General features: G+C 45.2%; 2 protein-coding genes and 1 pseudogene across 3 annotated transcripts; 1 reads left to right on the forward strand and 2 right to left on the reverse strand.

The window, feature by feature from the left end:
• Positions 1-126: 126 nt before the first annotated feature.
• Positions 127-12,612, reverse strand: LOC105016542 (ATPase family AAA domain containing 2). Of its 2 annotated transcripts, none has more exons than XM_029113398.2 (26): positions 12,135-12,612; positions 11,555-11,721; positions 11,121-11,188; positions 9,079-9,250; positions 8,711-8,792; positions 8,128-8,395; positions 7,925-8,039; positions 7,170-7,392; positions 6,299-6,414; positions 6,037-6,211; positions 5,629-5,717; positions 5,382-5,541; positions 5,096-5,186; positions 4,586-4,903; positions 4,258-4,381; positions 3,509-3,695; positions 3,110-3,295; positions 2,842-2,977; positions 2,552-2,748; positions 2,249-2,408; positions 2,013-2,135; positions 1,700-1,843; positions 1,148-1,560; positions 742-924; positions 466-594; positions 127-340 (listed from the first exon to the last, which is right to left on the reverse strand). In XM_029113398.2, exons 1-26 carry the CDS (start codon positions 12,306-12,308, stop codon positions 311-313), a joined length of 4,230 nt encoding a protein of 1,409 aa, XP_028969231.2. In that variant the 5' UTR covers positions 12,309-12,612; the 3' UTR covers positions 127-310. The 2 variants fall into 2 exon arrangements, with proteins under 2 accessions (XP_028969231.2, XP_019910056.3); XM_020054497.3 differs by having other exon boundaries at positions 1,148-1,563; positions 12,135-12,610.
• A 333-nt stretch (positions 12,613-12,945) lies between these two features.
• On the reverse strand, positions 12,946-15,413 carry LOC105016592 (annotated as a pseudogene).
• Positions 15,366-16,641, forward strand: mrpl32 (mitochondrial ribosomal protein L32). Its single transcript, NM_001304174.1, is given in 3 exon segments — positions 15,366-15,520; positions 15,914-16,092; positions 16,243-16,641. Coding segments are annotated over 3 exon segments (528 nt in total). The 5' UTR covers positions 15,366-15,426; the 3' UTR covers positions 16,498-16,641.
• Positions 16,642-16,811: the final 170 nt, after the last annotated feature.

Here is a 16,811-nt window from a genome sequence, read left to right on the forward strand (position 1 = left end):
ATGAAACCTGCCTAGTTAATCACCACTTTTAGCAACATGCTCAGACTTTATTCAGCTTCAAGGTAGTTACTGGTAAGATATTTTCAACTAGAACAGCACACTTTATAGGGTAATAAAACACAGGTAGAGATTTCCAAGAAGACTTTAATTAAATAAAAGCAACAGTATACAAGTTCTTAGGAAATACACACATTTGACCTGTATATTTCTATGAAAATATAGTAATAGACTGGTTCTTTATACATTTAGACAACTGGGGGAAATAGTATAATATTCATCTTCAGCTACATTTATCTTTGATGTATAAAACTTAAAAATCTTCAATTACATTTTCCATTTCCTAGAAAGAGGAGAAATATAGGGGGAAAAATTAAAACAAGTGAATGCACATTTGGTAGTTTATTGAATACTGTAAGTGGTAGTTAAGGCACATGCTACAATACAAATTCCAAAACGTTGACAAACCTTCAACAGTGTAGTCTTGTTGTAGTCTTTGCGGTGTCTGTAGATGCTCTGACACAATAAGGCATAAAGCTTCTCCAGTTGATATACTTCATAACCTTCAGTCTTGGACACGGCTCTGCAAAGCAGCTCCTGACACAAAGGACCAGAAAGCGAGGTGTTTTCAAGAAGAAAAAAATACATAAAAAAAAAAAACAAGCAAATGGGACAAACAAACCCGTTGTCGGTTGTCGGCACAGAGCGGTGATTATGACAACACAGCTGTTATTCAGCATTTACCTTCAGCTTGTTGTGATCCACCACTAATGGCTGTGTCTCCTGGTCAAAGATCTCCATGGCCTTGTCAACATCTACCATCCCCTGCTGCATCGCCTGGTTCTTCAGGCTCCTTGTCACACGCCTCACTCCTGTCTCCAATTCTCGCTCAGTTCTGAGTGGCTCGCTCTTCTCAGCGGTGAAAGTCTGCCCCCGGTGGTGGTGGTGGTTAACAACAAAAACATCACCAGATAATGAAAATTTGCAAAATATGGCAAATTCACTCACACGTAACCCAAAATTTCACTCGCCGTCACATATCAAGAATTGTACGTTTTACAGCACTTAAATTCCCTAAATATATATATATTAACACACAATGCTTTTCACAAAATATAGTGTTAGAAACACTGTAAAAGTAACGACATACGTCGTCTTCCCCATCTGGTGATGTCTGGTCATCCACCATCATAAGGCCCTCCTGGGTACCCAAAGCCTCCTCCCAGGGCTGGGGAGCTCTCTCAGCTGGGGACTGGCTCTCCTTGGTCTCTTGCTCCATGGGCTGGTTCTCCTGCTGGGCTGATTCCTGGTTCTCCTTCTGGTCCTGTTTCATGAGAATCTCCTCGGCTACAGCCTCAGCCGTCTCCAGTTCCTCCAGACCAGACTCTGCAGCCTCTCCTGCCTGGTCACTCTCAGCTCCTTTTCTGTCCTCCTCTTCCTCTCCTTCCTCCTCCTCTCCAGACTCCACCACAGCAGAGTTCTCCTTTGAGGCGTGAGGAGAGGACCTCTTCCGTGAGATGAAGCCGTTGCACCAGCGACTCTTCCTGCGCTTCTTCTTTTGCGCTGCTGTGAAGTAGATTTCTTATTCAGACATTTAAACGGAATGTGGAGAAATGGAAGACCTTCTTCGTAAGTGCGTATTGGTGCGTAGGAATACTACACCAGGGCACACTGCGTTAAACAGGACTACAGAAGTACTCACCTGAAGGACGTGGTGTGCTCACGGCCAATGGCAATGGCCCAGACTCTTTGGGGGGCACTACTTCCTCACTGGTCTTTGTATCCACTGCTTTTGGCTTAGGGAGAACATGATAATAGGACGGGGCGAACCTTGAAGTGGAGCAACCTGGAAATGAAGGAAAGGGAACTTCCCTATCAATCCACCATCCCATTTCAGAGAGCAATTCAACGGAGAACTCATCACTGGAAAACGTTTGACTGCGCAAATGAGAATTTCTACTTGAATAACCATTTGTTTCTATAACTTTCCAGTGTGAACTGGAATCTCATCAGACCTCTTGTTCTGCGGGACTCCTTGATGTCCTCGCAAATCTTCTCAAAGTCTTCGTCCAGTTCATCTTTGATGATGGCGTGCACGGTGTCCTTCAGAGCGCAGGCCCTGTGGCGGATTTGACGATCTGGAAATGAAAACACCAGGAGGAACATCAGCACAACGCACAGACAGATGAATAAACGACTGGAAGTTATGAAATAATACATTTGTGCCATCTGTTAAAACTGTAACCTGTACCTGAAGGATCTTTGTCAGGATTGTACTCCAGGCAGTTCTTCCAGATCAGGTCAACATCGTGGACAAACTCCTTCACTGTGGCGTACTTGTGAATGTCGATGTTGGACAGGACAGTGGAAAGGTCCATGGGCTGCTTTATAACTGTTGCATAGTCAGGAACCTAAAAACAAGACCAACCGATCAGAGGAATTACCAGCCGGCTTGAATACAATGTCCATTCTAGAAGCGTCCAACGACCGGTGAAAAGCGGTTGTTTTAGAGTTGTTCGAACGGCTCGACAACAACCGACTGACTGAGTCTCACCTCCTCCAGGTCAACGGGCTTCGTGAAGGCCTTGAAGCGTTTGTCCTGGGAGAGGCGATTGGTGACATCACGCAGAAAGAGGCGGAGCTCCCTGAGTGTGTCTTCCTCCTGCTCCTCCAATCGCTGTTGCTCCTTCTCTGTCAGCGTCCGGGGGGGAGGAGGAGGTGCCACAGGCAGCACCTCCAGGCTTGCGAGCACTGAGGAGAGGAGGACAGCAGAGGAGATGGGTGACAAACCACGAACATGCAGACGGACACAGGCGAACCTCAAACACGTTATTGCCCTCTCACCTGCTTTTCTCTTAGACGCTGGAGCTTTAGCAGCCTGGTTGAGAATAACCTCTTCGAAGAACTTGGTTCTCTCCTGCCGGGTCGGGACCTGAATGCAGTGCACCTCCCCGTACTCGGCACGGAACAGTTCCTGGACCTGGAGTTGGGAACGAGACAGTCTGAAGAGGAGTCCACTGGCTAGCTTAACATTTGAGCTGTGTGGTGAGGTCATCTCCCCCCCGTGGGAAGAGGGTGTGTGTGTGTGTGTGTGTGTCTCTCGTGTGGGTACCTCAGGGAACAGGCTGCTGTGGGGGACGTTGCAAGTGGCCAGCAGGAGGATGGGAGAGAAGGAGGGGATGTCCTGCAGCAGGCTGAGGAAGGTGGCTCTGAGGGCCAGACCCACCGTCTCCCACCACTGCTGGATGTGGGGGATGTAAAGGATGCTGGGAGACGTCCTCTTGGCCTCACAGAAGATCTATGGGACAAAGAAACACCCAGAGAGACGGGATTGTATTGAAACCTGTTCACCTGTAAATCCGGAAGACTCTTTGATTCTTCACATTTTCCTTCATAAAAAAAAAGACAAACAAACATAGAAGAACGGAAGCACAAAATGTGAAGATTCACGCTAAGAACGTGACGGCAGAACAGCGTGCCACAGACTCCCCGAGGCGGTCCACTGCTGTACCTGAGCGCAGGCCTCCTCCGGAGAGCTGGTGGCAACCCCAAACAGCATGGCCATGTCCAGAGTGTAGACGGTGAACTTCTCCAGAGCGTGGAGCACCGCCGGGGCCAGGTGGCTGCTCTGACCCGATCCGGGACGGCCCGCTAACAGCAGCCTGGGACGGTACGACGTGGGCTGGTTCAGCACGCTCCTGTAGGAGTGGGAATCAAAACTCTCTGACTGGAGATTTTTTTCCCCCCGCAGCAAGCATGTGTCTTTTTCACTCCCCCTCAACCAATAAAAAGCAATGGACCAGAGCTTAGGAAACCCGTCACCTTCACTCACCCGCCCAAACCCTTCACTCACTCACCCGCCCAAACCCGACACCTTCACCCACCCGCCAAACCCGACACCTTCACCCACCCGCCCAAACCCGACACCTTCACCCACCCGCCCAAACCCGACACCTTCACCCACCCGCCCAAACCCGACACCTTCACCCACCCGCCCAAACCCGACACCTTCACCCACCCACCCACCCACCCGCCCGAACACGTCACCTTCACTCACTCACCCACCCACCCACCCGCCCGAACCCGTCACCTTCACTCACCCACCCACCCGCCCGAACCCGTCACCTTCACTCACCCGCCCACCCAAACCTGTCACCTTCACTCACCCGCCCGCCCGAACCAGTCACCTTCACTCACCCGCCCGCCCGAACCCGTCACCTTCACTCACCCACCCCCCCCGAACCCGTCACCTTCACGCACCTGCCGAAGTGCAGAAAGCCATTGACGGGCTTGTCACTGCGAGGGAGTTCATTGATGCAGACAGATGAGTCCTCTTCTTCACTGTACAGAAGATCATCTTCTAAGACACCAGCAGGATGGACACCTCAAGAAGGAAACAAGGGAAAAACGCTACAGGACGACTACAAAAAAGACAGAATATAAACCGTCTCAGAGAACACTTTAGATGGCCGTGTCAGAAACCGACATCGTTACTCTCCGTCCCATCACATTACTACCTTATTACTACCGTGTTACTACCTGTCCCATCCCATTACTACCTATTCTTAGTTTTTCCTTCTATATTTACCAATGTCCCTCTTGTGTTTTTGGAGCCCCGGTTCAGCGTGGGGGAACAGCGTGCTGACCGTGTCCAGTACGGTCCGAAGCGCCGCACTGAGCAACGGCTGAACCACAGGGGTCAGGGCCTTGGCCGGCGAGGACACCGCCCGCTGGGAAGCCGGGACCGTTTTCCTCATGGCGCGCAGGAAGTCCCCGCAGCCAATGGAAATGGACGCCACGTCCAACAGCAGCTTCTGGGACGAGGAGTATATCTGGGGGTAACGCCTGCGGAGGGCACACAGAGCTGCCTCGGCGCACACCGCCTTCACGTCAGCGCCGCAGTAACCTAGGAGACACACCGGGGAGGGGTCAGAATCCAGAGGAGCATTGTGTGGTTAGTTTGGACGCTTCACAGCTAGTCCAGTGAGTCTTGGGGAGGAGGGGGGGGGGGGACACTTTCAACACTTGACCGTTTTTAAATTAACCCTGCGTTTCAAATAGTGGGTCCTGGTAGAACAGAAGAAAACCTGAAACACACCAACACATTTGTCCGCCAGTTCCTCCAGGAACGCATCTGACGGCTGGGGGGTCCACTGTCTCGTGTGGATCTTCAGGATATCTTTCCGAGCCTAAAGAGGACACACACACACACATCAAAGCTAGGCTTCCCCTCGCCCGCAACCATATCCCCCTCAAACGAAAGAGCAGAAAACCGTTTTCTGCAGCTCACAGGAGGGATTCTTATTCCAAACCAGACGGCTGTGTGTTTAAAATAAACCTGGGGACAATAACGGCTCGTCTTGTGACGAAGAGCCGCGTCTCACCTCTCTGTCCGGCAGGCCGAAGAGGAACTCTCGGTCGAAGCGGCCCGGTCGTCGGAGCGCCGGGTCTATGGAGTCCAGGCGGTTGGTGGCTCCGATCACAACAACCTCCCCTCTGCTGTCCAGCCCGTCCATCAGAGCCAGCAGGGTGGAGACGATGGAGCTTTACCATGAATGACAATGACTGGATTAAGGACAGCAATCATCAGAGTGTTGAAATAACGCCTTGTTTCAATTAGCCTCGTCTTACCTGTGTATTTGGTCTTGTCTGCTTGATCGCACTGGAGCCAGTCCATCGATCTCGTCAAAGAAGATAATCGACGGCCGCATCTGATATGCCTTTGTTTAAAATAAAAACAGGTCTTTTTTAGTCTTTCCTATTTAAAACACCAATTCTGTTTCTGTACCACCCAGGCTGCAACAGTTAGTAGAAGGACAATTTATAGTGCTATAAGTACTGGGCATTTGGAATTCTGAATGCTGATTGGCTGACAGCCACGGTATACGTAAGCAATGAGGCACAAGGGGGTGTGGTATATGGTCAACGTACCGCGGCTAAGAGCCGTTCTTAGGCACCACATTGTTTGGCTGGTGAAAGGAAGTCTAAAACCAAGGCAGCAGAGCGTGGTCAAAGAGGAGGCGCAGGGTGTGATCTTACCTGGTCAAAGAGGAGGCGTAATTGACGTTCAGACTCTCCCACCCACTTGCTGAGGCAGTCTGCTCCTTTCCTCATGAAGAAAGAGACCTTCCTCTCTCCCTGACTGCACTCGTTGGCCAACGCCCGAGCCACCAGGGTCTTCCCTGTACCTGGAGGCCCATAGAACAGACAGCCCCTGAAAACACACACGCACACACACTTAATACGCACCATCACACAACCAACACCGCTCTAGTCAACTGATTAGATCGTTGTACGGCACCTCGGGGGCTGGATCTTGAACCTCTCAAACACTTCTGGGTAGAGCAGAGGGAAGACCACCATCTCTTTCAGGGCGGAGATGTGTCTGGTCAGCCCCCCGATGCTGTCAAAACGCACCTAAAGACAGACACATTCAGCTGACACACCGCTGATACGGTTTCATTCCCGGAACGATTAATTAGGCCCGATTTCAGTTTCTCAAAACAATCGGATTCTGATATGTAGGATTAGCAAACAACATGCCATTGGAACACAGGGCTGATAGTTGCTGATAATGGGCCTCTGTACACTTATGTAGATATTACATAAAAAATTTGCAGTTTCCAGCTACAACAGTCATTTACAACATTAACAATGATATCCTGTAATTCCCCGTTTATAACCTGCACTGTGTATAAAACCCCAGTATTAACCACACCCGCCCCAGTATTAACCACACCCGCCCCAGTATTAACCACACCCACATATAAACCGCTGGTAGAATTAGGACTCCTACATACATCGAGCATTAATGTTAAACATCTGCCATTGGGCGCCTCCAAAATAAATTTGCTGAAGAATAAAATGCTTTCGAAAACTCTTGTATCACATTCGCTACATGAGTTGAGACTTCTACATCGTCAAGCAATCATCTGTGAGAAAAAGATCGCAGATGGAAACGGTTTTAAAAATATAAACTTGTTTTAGCCACACCCACGTATCAACCGCTGTGGTTGAAAATGTTTTCAAAACCCATGTATAAGCCGCGGTTTATAAACGGGAAATTACGGTACATAGTCTGACTAATCACCTCTCTGCTCTTTTGGTATACTCTGGGACTCATAATTAGTCGACCTCTTTACTGTACCAACAGTGTCTGAATCATTCCTTACCGTCTGGTCGATCTGCATCGGGTCAACATCCGCCAGACTCGCTCCGATCTTGATCCGGTCCTTCTGGATGCCCAGCAGGTCCTCCTTCATCAGATTCATGGGAAGACATCTATTCACAGATCGGTTGCGGCTCTTGCCTCTCCTCCTCTGGAACTTCTCATCATCCGAAGATGAAGAGGAGGACGACGACGTGGAGTCGCTACTGTGGATGGCATGTCTTCTTCTACAGGAAGGAGAGAGCAGGGCAGTGTCAGAGGTCAACCCTAACCACACCCCCTTCGCCACAACAACCCCCCCTTCAACAATAAAATGAATACTGAACTATTGAACTTATTAGGGAAACAGATACAAGTTATTCCAGCCAAAATGTGGTCTGCTCATAACAAATGTTGTTTCGTATTATAAAAAAAAAAAATAAACACTGGAAAATGGAAACCTAATGTTATTGCTCCATCCTACTCTCAATCACCAGTTATGTCCACTGTGGTTAATTCAACACCACCACTTTCACCAAACACCATCAACAACTCGGGTTCCTGCCATTGCAAAAACCAGGCCGCCACACAACTAGAAGACAAAGACCGACAAATGACCTACGAGGCATACTCCTGTGGAATAAGATAATGACCTACGAGGCATACTCCTGTGGAATAAGATCCACAAAAGGGTAGAACCAAGAAATTACATTATCCATTGACATTTTATGTCACAGTAGTTAGATGTCAGCTTAGATGTATTTAAAGTAGAATACTGACCTGCTGCCTCTCCTGCTGTAAGGGCTTCTTGGGGCGTTGGCGCTGAACCGGTATCTTCGCCGGGATGGAGACGAATGTCTGGATGTCTTAAAGAAGATGGGCTTTGTCTTGGGCTCTGTGGGTTTGGTGGGAAATGAAATAATCAATTTCTGCAATAATCAATCAGTGCATGTAAAGTTAAAACAAATATAAAATCTGCCTACCATCCTGGGGAGCCTGGTAACGAACCACCGATTTCCTCTGCCTGAAGTCATAGCGTTTCTGGTTGTCATCTTCTTCGCCTTCTTCGTCATCATCATCCTCATCGTCCTCGTCTTCCTCATCTGCCTGATTGTTTTCAGCTCCCTCCTCTTCATCCTCCCCCTCCTCCTCTTCACTTATGTCTGTTACATTCTCCTTCTCTTTAGGTTTACTTTCTTCTGCCCTTTCAGGGACCCTTTTTCTTTTGGTTCCCACATAGATTCCCAGGTTCTAAAAGTGGAAAATAACACAAAGATGTATTCCGCCAAGAACCCGGATTTCTGTATCACTCCGCTGTCATCTTTAATAAAAACATTTAAAACAGAAAAAGATGCATCCCAGGATCTCAAGCAGAGCAAACTTGTATGATGTATCCCAACATTTTTTATCAATAAACAGTTGGAGCATATCGTAAGAAGTCAATGAAGACGTACCAAAGTAGATTACATAGTACATGAAAACAGAGACCCATTTTGGCCGAAGAACAGCACTTTAAAAACTACTGGCTGAAACGGTAATCGAGAGTTAATCGTTACTGAAGCTCACCTCCTCTTTAGTGTCTCTGCTACTTAACCGGCGACGCATTTTCTGCATATCATCCATCTTCTGCAACACTGCCTCAGCCGTGCTTTAAAAAGAGAAAGGACGAGGTTCAGCCAATCAACGTCGCACGGTGTTAACGTCGCCTCATGGCGACTCAAACTCAAGAGAGGACGTTACGACAGTGACAGCTAGAACATGTCTCACAGAAGGAAGGACGCTCTGGATGAGAACATCCGCTCGATTCCGTAATATAATATTTCTAACCACAGCTACTAGTCAAGCAAGCCAGTGCTTCCGCTCAGTCTAAGTGTGTAGCTAGTCAGGGAGAGCTGGTCATCCGTGGTGAGCGACGCCGGCGGTGAAGCCCTTACTTGGTGATCAGGCGGTCGTACAGCACCGACTGGTTCCGGGAGTTCCGCTTGTATCTGGTGATCCTGGAGCTGCGTCGTACAGAACTGTCCTCCTCCCGGGGGCGCAGCACAGAGGGGGTCTTCTGAGGAGTGGACGCCTCCTCTTCGACCTGTTCCACTTCATCTGAGGCGTCTGCAAGGGGATTGTGGAAGAAAAATATATTTTGACACGGGGTACCTGTACTAAAAGACCTGTCATCCAGGGTCCTTGGGACGACACATGTACTGCTGCAGTATGACTTTTTGAATTCAAAGCACTTACAAACATGTAATTCAGTAAGAGGGGGAATCTAAAGACACTGACACTAGGGGCAGGTGGACTGTCATTAGGCAACTTTCAATCAAGACTCAATTTAGAAATGAGAAATAAACTTGTTCTCTTTTAGTCGTGACTATCAAAACTGTATTTCACACCATCGCATATGGAATTGCTGGGGAATGTCTTGGCTTAAAAGAACGTTTCACTTCAACTGGAACCAGCCTTTTTTGAGGAGCCGAGCTGTCCACCCAACAAGGAATGGATATTCTGCTGAAAACAACTCTGTATGCTGTGCACGGGAAAAACGGCACGAAACTGGAAAGGAACAGACTACAATTGAGAGTCAGAACTGCAGAAAATATCATTGGGGTAAACCTGCCCTCCATCCAGGACTTATACAAAACCAGAGTCAGTAAAAGGGCAGGAAACATCACTGCAGATCCATCACACACTGGATACAACCTGTTCCAGTCCTCTGGTGGGTGCTACAGAGCACTGTACGCCAAAACGAACAGACACAAGAACAGTTTCTACCCACAGGCCATCACTCTGATGACCAGTCAACTTCAGACACTTAATGCCAGGCACAATCCCTGTATAACAACCAAGTAACTCTGACCCTAACATCCACCTGTCTACTACATATTTTGTCATCCTGTAATTTATTGCTGTTCATACTGTGTATATACTGCATTTATCACATCCACCTACCTCATGTACATTACACCTGCACAAAAATTACTTATTCATTCCAGCATCGTTTGCACTCTGCTCCATTACACATATACATATATACAAACATATACACATATATATATATATACACACACACATAGACACACACACACACACACACGGGTATGAATAGCCTATATAATGTATAGTGTAATGGAGCAGAGTGCAAACAATGCTGGAATGAATAAGTAATTTTTGTATAGTAAATCTAATTTAACAAATTATACATGTATAAAAATATTATTTCCAGCACTCTTTATACCCTGCTCATTGCACTATTGTTTCACCAATCTTACTATGTTATTGTTTTGGTTTATTATGTGTATTTATGTGTTCTGTATATTGTCTCATCAGTCTTACTATGTTGTTGTTTTGGTTTATTAGGTATATTTATGTGTACTGTATAATGTCTCATCAGTCTTACTATGTAATTGTTTTGGTTTATTATATGTATTTATGTGCACTGTATATTGTCTCATCAGTCTTACTATGTTATTGTTTTGGTTTATTATGTGTATTTATGTGCACTGTATATCGTCTCATCAGACTTACTATGTTATTGTTTTGGTTTATTATGTGTATTTATGTGCACTGTATATCGTCTCATCAGTCTTACTATGTTATTGTTTTGGTTTATTATGTGTATTTATGTGCACTGTATATCGTCTCATCAGTCTTACTATGTTATTGTTTTGGTTTATTATGTGTATTTATGTGCACTGTATATCGTCTCATCAGTCTTACTATGTTATTGTTTTGGTTTATTATGTGTATTTATGTGTACTGTATATTGCAGTCAGTGACTCTGGTTGAGTGTCCTTTGTTTAAGTGTTTTTATGAGTAAGCCCATCATGAGCCTGTGTAATCCAGAGTCAAATTCCTCTTGTGTGTACATACCTGGCAAATAAAGCTGATTCTGATTTCTGACAAAAACACATATGAAAATGTATTCCACAAAAAAATGTGGTGTATAACCAATTGCCAGTTTAATGTAAATATCCCTAGTTACCAGCTACAGATTGCTTGTCCCTGGAAGCAGTGGAGGCTTTTCCGTCACCCTGCAGCCTGGGTGACTTCCTGCAGACATAAGACATGACAACATGAATACAGTGGGTTACAACATGCCAAACGTGTTTATAGTGCAGGTGAGAGGGTCCTTTTCCTTTGACTACACCAAGCAGTAAGGACTGAGAAACCTGAGGAAGCCCATGTCTTGACTTGCTACACTGTTTGCCGCTAGTCACCACAGCTCACATGTCATCAGTATTGTCTTACTAAGGATGCACTGACCTTTATCGGTACAAGGACATTTGAACTTTATTTCCATAGATTTTTGTAACGTGTAATTTGTTAAATTAGTTTTCCTATACTTTTCAATAGGGCTCCAGATTGGGGTCAAATATTCACATGTACAAACACAATGAGTACCACAAACAACCTTACCTTGTGCTGTGCAGTCCTTCACTTTTGTCCTCTTTTACCAAGGACCTGGTTGAGGACCTGGTCTGGCCATTCATGCTAGCGAAGAACACCTCGTGTTTGACTCCCTGTGTCCGGGTCCTCAGGGATCCTCGTCTGGGAGGGCTGTCCTCCTCCAACATCAAATGTCCCTGTGTTAGGAACGGCCGTTAACATCAAATACACGATGGATCACGTCATGTTCCAAGTCTGGTGAGGTATTACAGCTGTCGACCCATACAGTAGATGTAGTAAGCCAACATGCTACTGTATATAAATAGCGACACTTACTAGCTATCTGATGTGGCTAAAAGGCCAAACAATTAAGAATATTTGCCCCCCAGTTGGCTATTCTCACACCTCGGATTACGGGATTAATTTTGCCAAAACGTAAACAACGTTAATCTGGCGGGCTAACAAGCTACTGTATCTGGCTGGTTAACTAGTGGCACATATGTTAGTTCGCTAGTACAGTAAGCTAGCAAGTTTATAATCAACAACAGATAAGTTCACGGTGACATTCTATAATGCAAATTACTTGAACGACTTTCTCAAAGGGCCTTACATTCGGTTTGTTTTCAGTGCTGCTGGAGCTGTCATTCAGGCCCCCCTTCAGCCGGGTCGACTTTTTCTGCAAGGCGGGATGTAAGGACAGAAACTCGGAGCTAGAATCCAAGTCAACCTTCCTCTCCGGAGCTGCTAGTTCCGCGCCCACGCCGCTGCTGCGTAGCATAACCATGCTGACTTTAGTTTTATATCTACACTAAAGTACAAACGACTGATTGCTAGAACAAAATGGAAACTAATAACATCCTAGTTAACGTGTGGAGCGCGCCACCACACACCCCTTCCCAAACAAAATCCTTGATTTCTGGCGCCACAAACGTCATTGAAAGTTGGTTTACAGCGCGTAGTGTGCTGTCGCAAAGAAATCTAGTTCACCAAAATAGTAGTGTCTCTATATTGTTAATACAAATTAAGTAATTCGTTATGAATATAAATGAACACGTAAGTACATTAAATAATATATTTTCAACGGTATATGTGTAACACGGGAATACATTTTTGTCTTACATCATTAATTTGGCGAAGGGATATCAAGGGAAAGATGTTCCGGTTATTTTTGGCGCGCTGTGAATTTGCGCATTATGGAAAGCCCACTGGTTCACAATGATCTTATCATAAACCATTTTTCCTTTTATGAAAATTCTCAAATGTAATATCAACTATGCAAAAATGTTGACTTTGTATTTAAAATATTACCAAACACTTATTTCTCTGTGCACGGAATGTTGTGAGGATTAAAAAAACTTTTCAATGTCAAAACCTTCAAACCTAGTCTCATGGGGAAAAACAGAAAGAAACCTACAATGTCAAAATATTACAGAATTGTCATTTATTGTTATTATCAAAACTTTAGAGCTAAGTGGAGAGTGAGGGAGAAAAGTAAAAATTATAGAAATCTGCCTAACTAACTGCCAAACGTTTATTGTATTAGAACTAACCTACGCTAAAGGAAGAATTAAGGAAACCTGCTAGGATACAGTTAATCTGTACGAATCCATGCCAAAGCGCTCCATTCATATCAAGTTTATTTCATGCAATGGCTGCCAGGTAGTCCTTGACTTCTGCCGGGTTGAGTCTTCTAAAACCTGCCTCGTTGCAGATGCCCAGCCCACCTCAATGTTATCGTCTGTCATCAGACCCTCAAAGCTTTCCTGAAAAAAAACAAAAAAAACACACAGAACACAAAGTAAATGCAATCAATCAATCAATATAATTTCAACAGAACAACAGATTTCAAAAAGTCAGCACAATGGGGTGCCATCTTTTGGAAGGAAGTTGGACAGGTGTCCTGAGACTAAACACTAAAAAGCCCCTGGCATTCAAGTGTGAGGGTGGTATCCTGACAGCATTTCTAATCTGCCCCTGATACTATCAAGGACAACTAATCGTCACCAGTCTCCAATAACTTCCTCCCTATTAATCGTGTATAGCACTAAATATATGCAAATATATAAAGGTACATGGGTACAAAAACTACAGGTGAGATTATTTACCTTCAATGTTAAGATTGCTGTGTGGATAGCATCTTCAATTTCCAGATCCATGTTGTATTTATTTTAGTTTCCATCACTGTTGCTTTCCAAGCAAAGTATGCACCCTGTATACACAAAAAAAAATGACAGTTAAGAAATGGAAAAAGAAGCCTAGAAACAAGACACCTGGACACAAACAGGGAATGGGGTTGATAGCCATGTGTCATTTGAATGGGAATATTAACCAATGTCCAAGACTATGTTTTTGAATGGGAATATTAACCAATGTCCAAGACTATGTTTTTGAATGGGAATATTAACCAATGTCCAAGACTATGTTTTTGAATGGGAATATTAACCAATGTCCAAGACTATGTTTTTGAATGGGAATATTAACCAATGTCCAAGACTATGTTTTTGAATGGGAATATTAACCAAGATTCCATGACACTTAGTTACCGTAAGAGTAGGGTGGGGTTACCCCTGGCGCCCTGGCTACACTTCCAATCTGACCCTAATACCATCATGGCCACATAATCATCCCAGGGTGTCAATTGGCTCACGCATGCCCTCTCCCCTTCCAACCTGCTCCCCGGGCGGTTAATGTCCTTTCATCAACTCACCAGGTAAAACAGGAGTAAGACGACATGATAAAAATAAATCAGACATTACGACAAACTCTTCCATGAAAACTTACAGAAGGATCAGACTGGAACAGATCTGGGTGATCATCAAAAGGCCGGACTCCAGTGGGAAGAGAGAGGGTGTTACTGACTGGGGGATCCACCTGACAACAAAGGTAAAAAATCCCTAGAACACGGCCATACCATTAGACCCACCCTGACTGCGTATAGTCCTGCATGACAGAAGCTACCCTCTGGACCAGCTAAGCTGTCAGGATTGGCTCCTGGTAAACCAGGAAGTACTGCTGGACCAGTTTCCTTGCTCTCTTCAAAAGTACCCTGCCATAAATGGAAGCGCACATTTTTTAAATGAACATGAGCACCGCTTCACGCTTTTAGCTTCGACGTCCGCTGTCCTCGTCCGTCTCAGTTTGTCCCCCCAGCGTGTACCTGTATTCTGGACCCACTCCACTGTATGGACTCCACTTTGGCACACGTCTCTCATCGTAGTATTGACTTCTGTTTCTTTTCTGTTGCCAAAACAACTCAATTTGAAGCTGAAACAGAGACAATCCCAGTGCGTTTTCTGACAAAACTGATTCCCACCAAAGGGGCTCCTGATGCTACCACTGAAAGAGCATACTCAGTCTGGACCAGCTTGTCCGATGGGCTGTGCGGAAAAACAAAACAAATTGTTTAATTCATTGAATCGGAAAGTGAAATTGACATGTAGATCGCAGTAAGAAGTTAGATGCCTTGGAATGACAGCATCTCAGCGAATCCCTATGTAACATGACTGAAATAAATATATAGCAAATAGATAGAACAGAACAAATAGTATTTGAATAATAAAACTACTCATGCTTATATTGGAGCCGTACTATATCCTATGGCAGCAACAGAATGACAAAGCATCAAAATCAATGCAAGCGAGAGTCTTCTGAATAACTCGTTGGAGCTCAGTTGTTTTTTTCCTATCACTGTTTTCCTGACATTCCATGCTAGCACAACTTTTAAAACATCAGGGTTATTCGTAAAAGTTACCTGAATGTGGTTAGTGAGAAACTGTAGCCCCTCTCTACCATCTTTGCTCATTAACGATAGGTTCCTCGGTTGTCGCAGTTCAATGACGTTGCTGATTCAATGACCGTGAGCTGCGTGACATGAGAATAAGGCTAGGATACAAACATTTAAAATGAGTTTGTCTGGTTTTGTGTGTTTTCTGAGACGCTCGTTGTTACAACTGGAAGGCCGGATCGTACAGGCTACAGGGCTTGACAGACAGTTCGGTGAGTTTGATCTTCATACCATTCTGAGTGATGCGGATTTCTAGAAAACTAGAAGTGTCTGGCTACTGTTAGCGCTAGCTAACTTGCCATATAGCGATCTGCGTGACCGCGTTGACTAGTACGTCTGTCAATCTATGATTATACTACTGAATGTATGGTGAATGGCGCCTGGTTCTGTTAAATGCATAGATTATTGACATATTGTTTTCATACAGCCCCAGCAGTATACGTTTAAAATAAATAAATAATTCACAGCCCCCATATATTACATACTGTTTGTTTCACTACAGCCCCCATATATTACATACTGTTTGTTTCTATACAGTCCCATATATTACATACTGTTTGTTTCTATACAGTCCCATATATTACATACTGTTTGTTTCTATACAGTCCCAGCATTGGCTGTCCATGGCCCGAACGCCCTTCCACAGACCCAAGATGAGAGTGAAGAGACCACAGAACCCAGCTTCCTAGACCATGTACTCTGGATGGCTGCCCCAAAGAAGAGACGCACAATTGAAATCAATAGGACAAGAAGAAGATCGTCAGAATTCATGATCAAAGTGAAGGTATTGTGGTCTAATGTAGTTTTGTACGGGCTTATGTGCCTTATTTAACTTCTCATTGTCATCCACTGATGTACAGCTGTATTCAAAAGGCAATTAAACCATTTTCCTGGCGATGTCTCTCTGCCCCCTCCCCCCATCTTGTCCAATCAGAACAACATTGAGCCATGTGTCGAGTGTGGCCACCTAAAGCAGAAGCACATCCTGTGTGGATTCTGTTACGAGAAGATCAGGAAGGAGACTGCTAGGATCCGAGGTCAGATTCGCGCCATGGAGGGTGGGCCTCTCAACACTCCAGCCCAGGAGACCGTGGTGCTGTATGACAGCGAGAGTCCAGGGGAGGCCGACAAAAACAAGAGGATAGTGGAGACGAGCAGAAAACGTCCATCGTGGTTCAGTACCCACTGAGGTGGTTATTGTCAGTGTGCATAGTGTCTGGGATCCTGTTCACACTCTCTCAAAAACCAAAACCATCATGTTTTTTTCCACAGTTAAACTGTCACATATCGTCAAACAAAAACTGTACCAGTGTTAAGAGAATAAATCTTTATTTGAAAAACAGTTGCAGACACTAATCAATCACCTACAAAACACCAAGCTTTTAAAAGGTAGTCTGATCATTACTGGGATTGTGAATGGACCCCTGATAGACACATCTGAGAGCCGGGTAGACCGGGCAGGCTGAAATCAAATGGGATTTACCCAATGACAAATAATATTCA

This window comes from Esox lucius, chromosome 16 (assembly GCF_011004845.1).
Source record: "Esox lucius isolate fEsoLuc1 chromosome 16, fEsoLuc1.pri, whole genome shotgun sequence".
NCBI lineage: Eukaryota > Metazoa > Chordata > Actinopteri > Esociformes > Esocidae > Esox > Esox lucius.

What these genes read in the sequence shown, in the direction of transcription:
- LOC105016542 (XM_020054497.3), bottom strand. Translation starts at nt 12,308, where the DNA reads ATGGTTATGCTACGCAGCAGCGGCGTGGGCGCGGAACTAGCAGCTCCG. An exon ending in GAGCACACCACGTCCTTCAG is followed by an intron (nt 1,564 to 1,699) that starts GTGAGTACTTCT and finishes TCTACTTCACAG; the next exon opens with CAGCGCAAAAGAAGAAGCGC. An exon ending in ACAAGACTACACTGTTGAAG is followed by an intron (nt 341 to 465) that starts GTTTGTCAACGT and finishes TCCTCTTTCTAG; the next exon opens with GAAATGGAAAATGTAATTGA.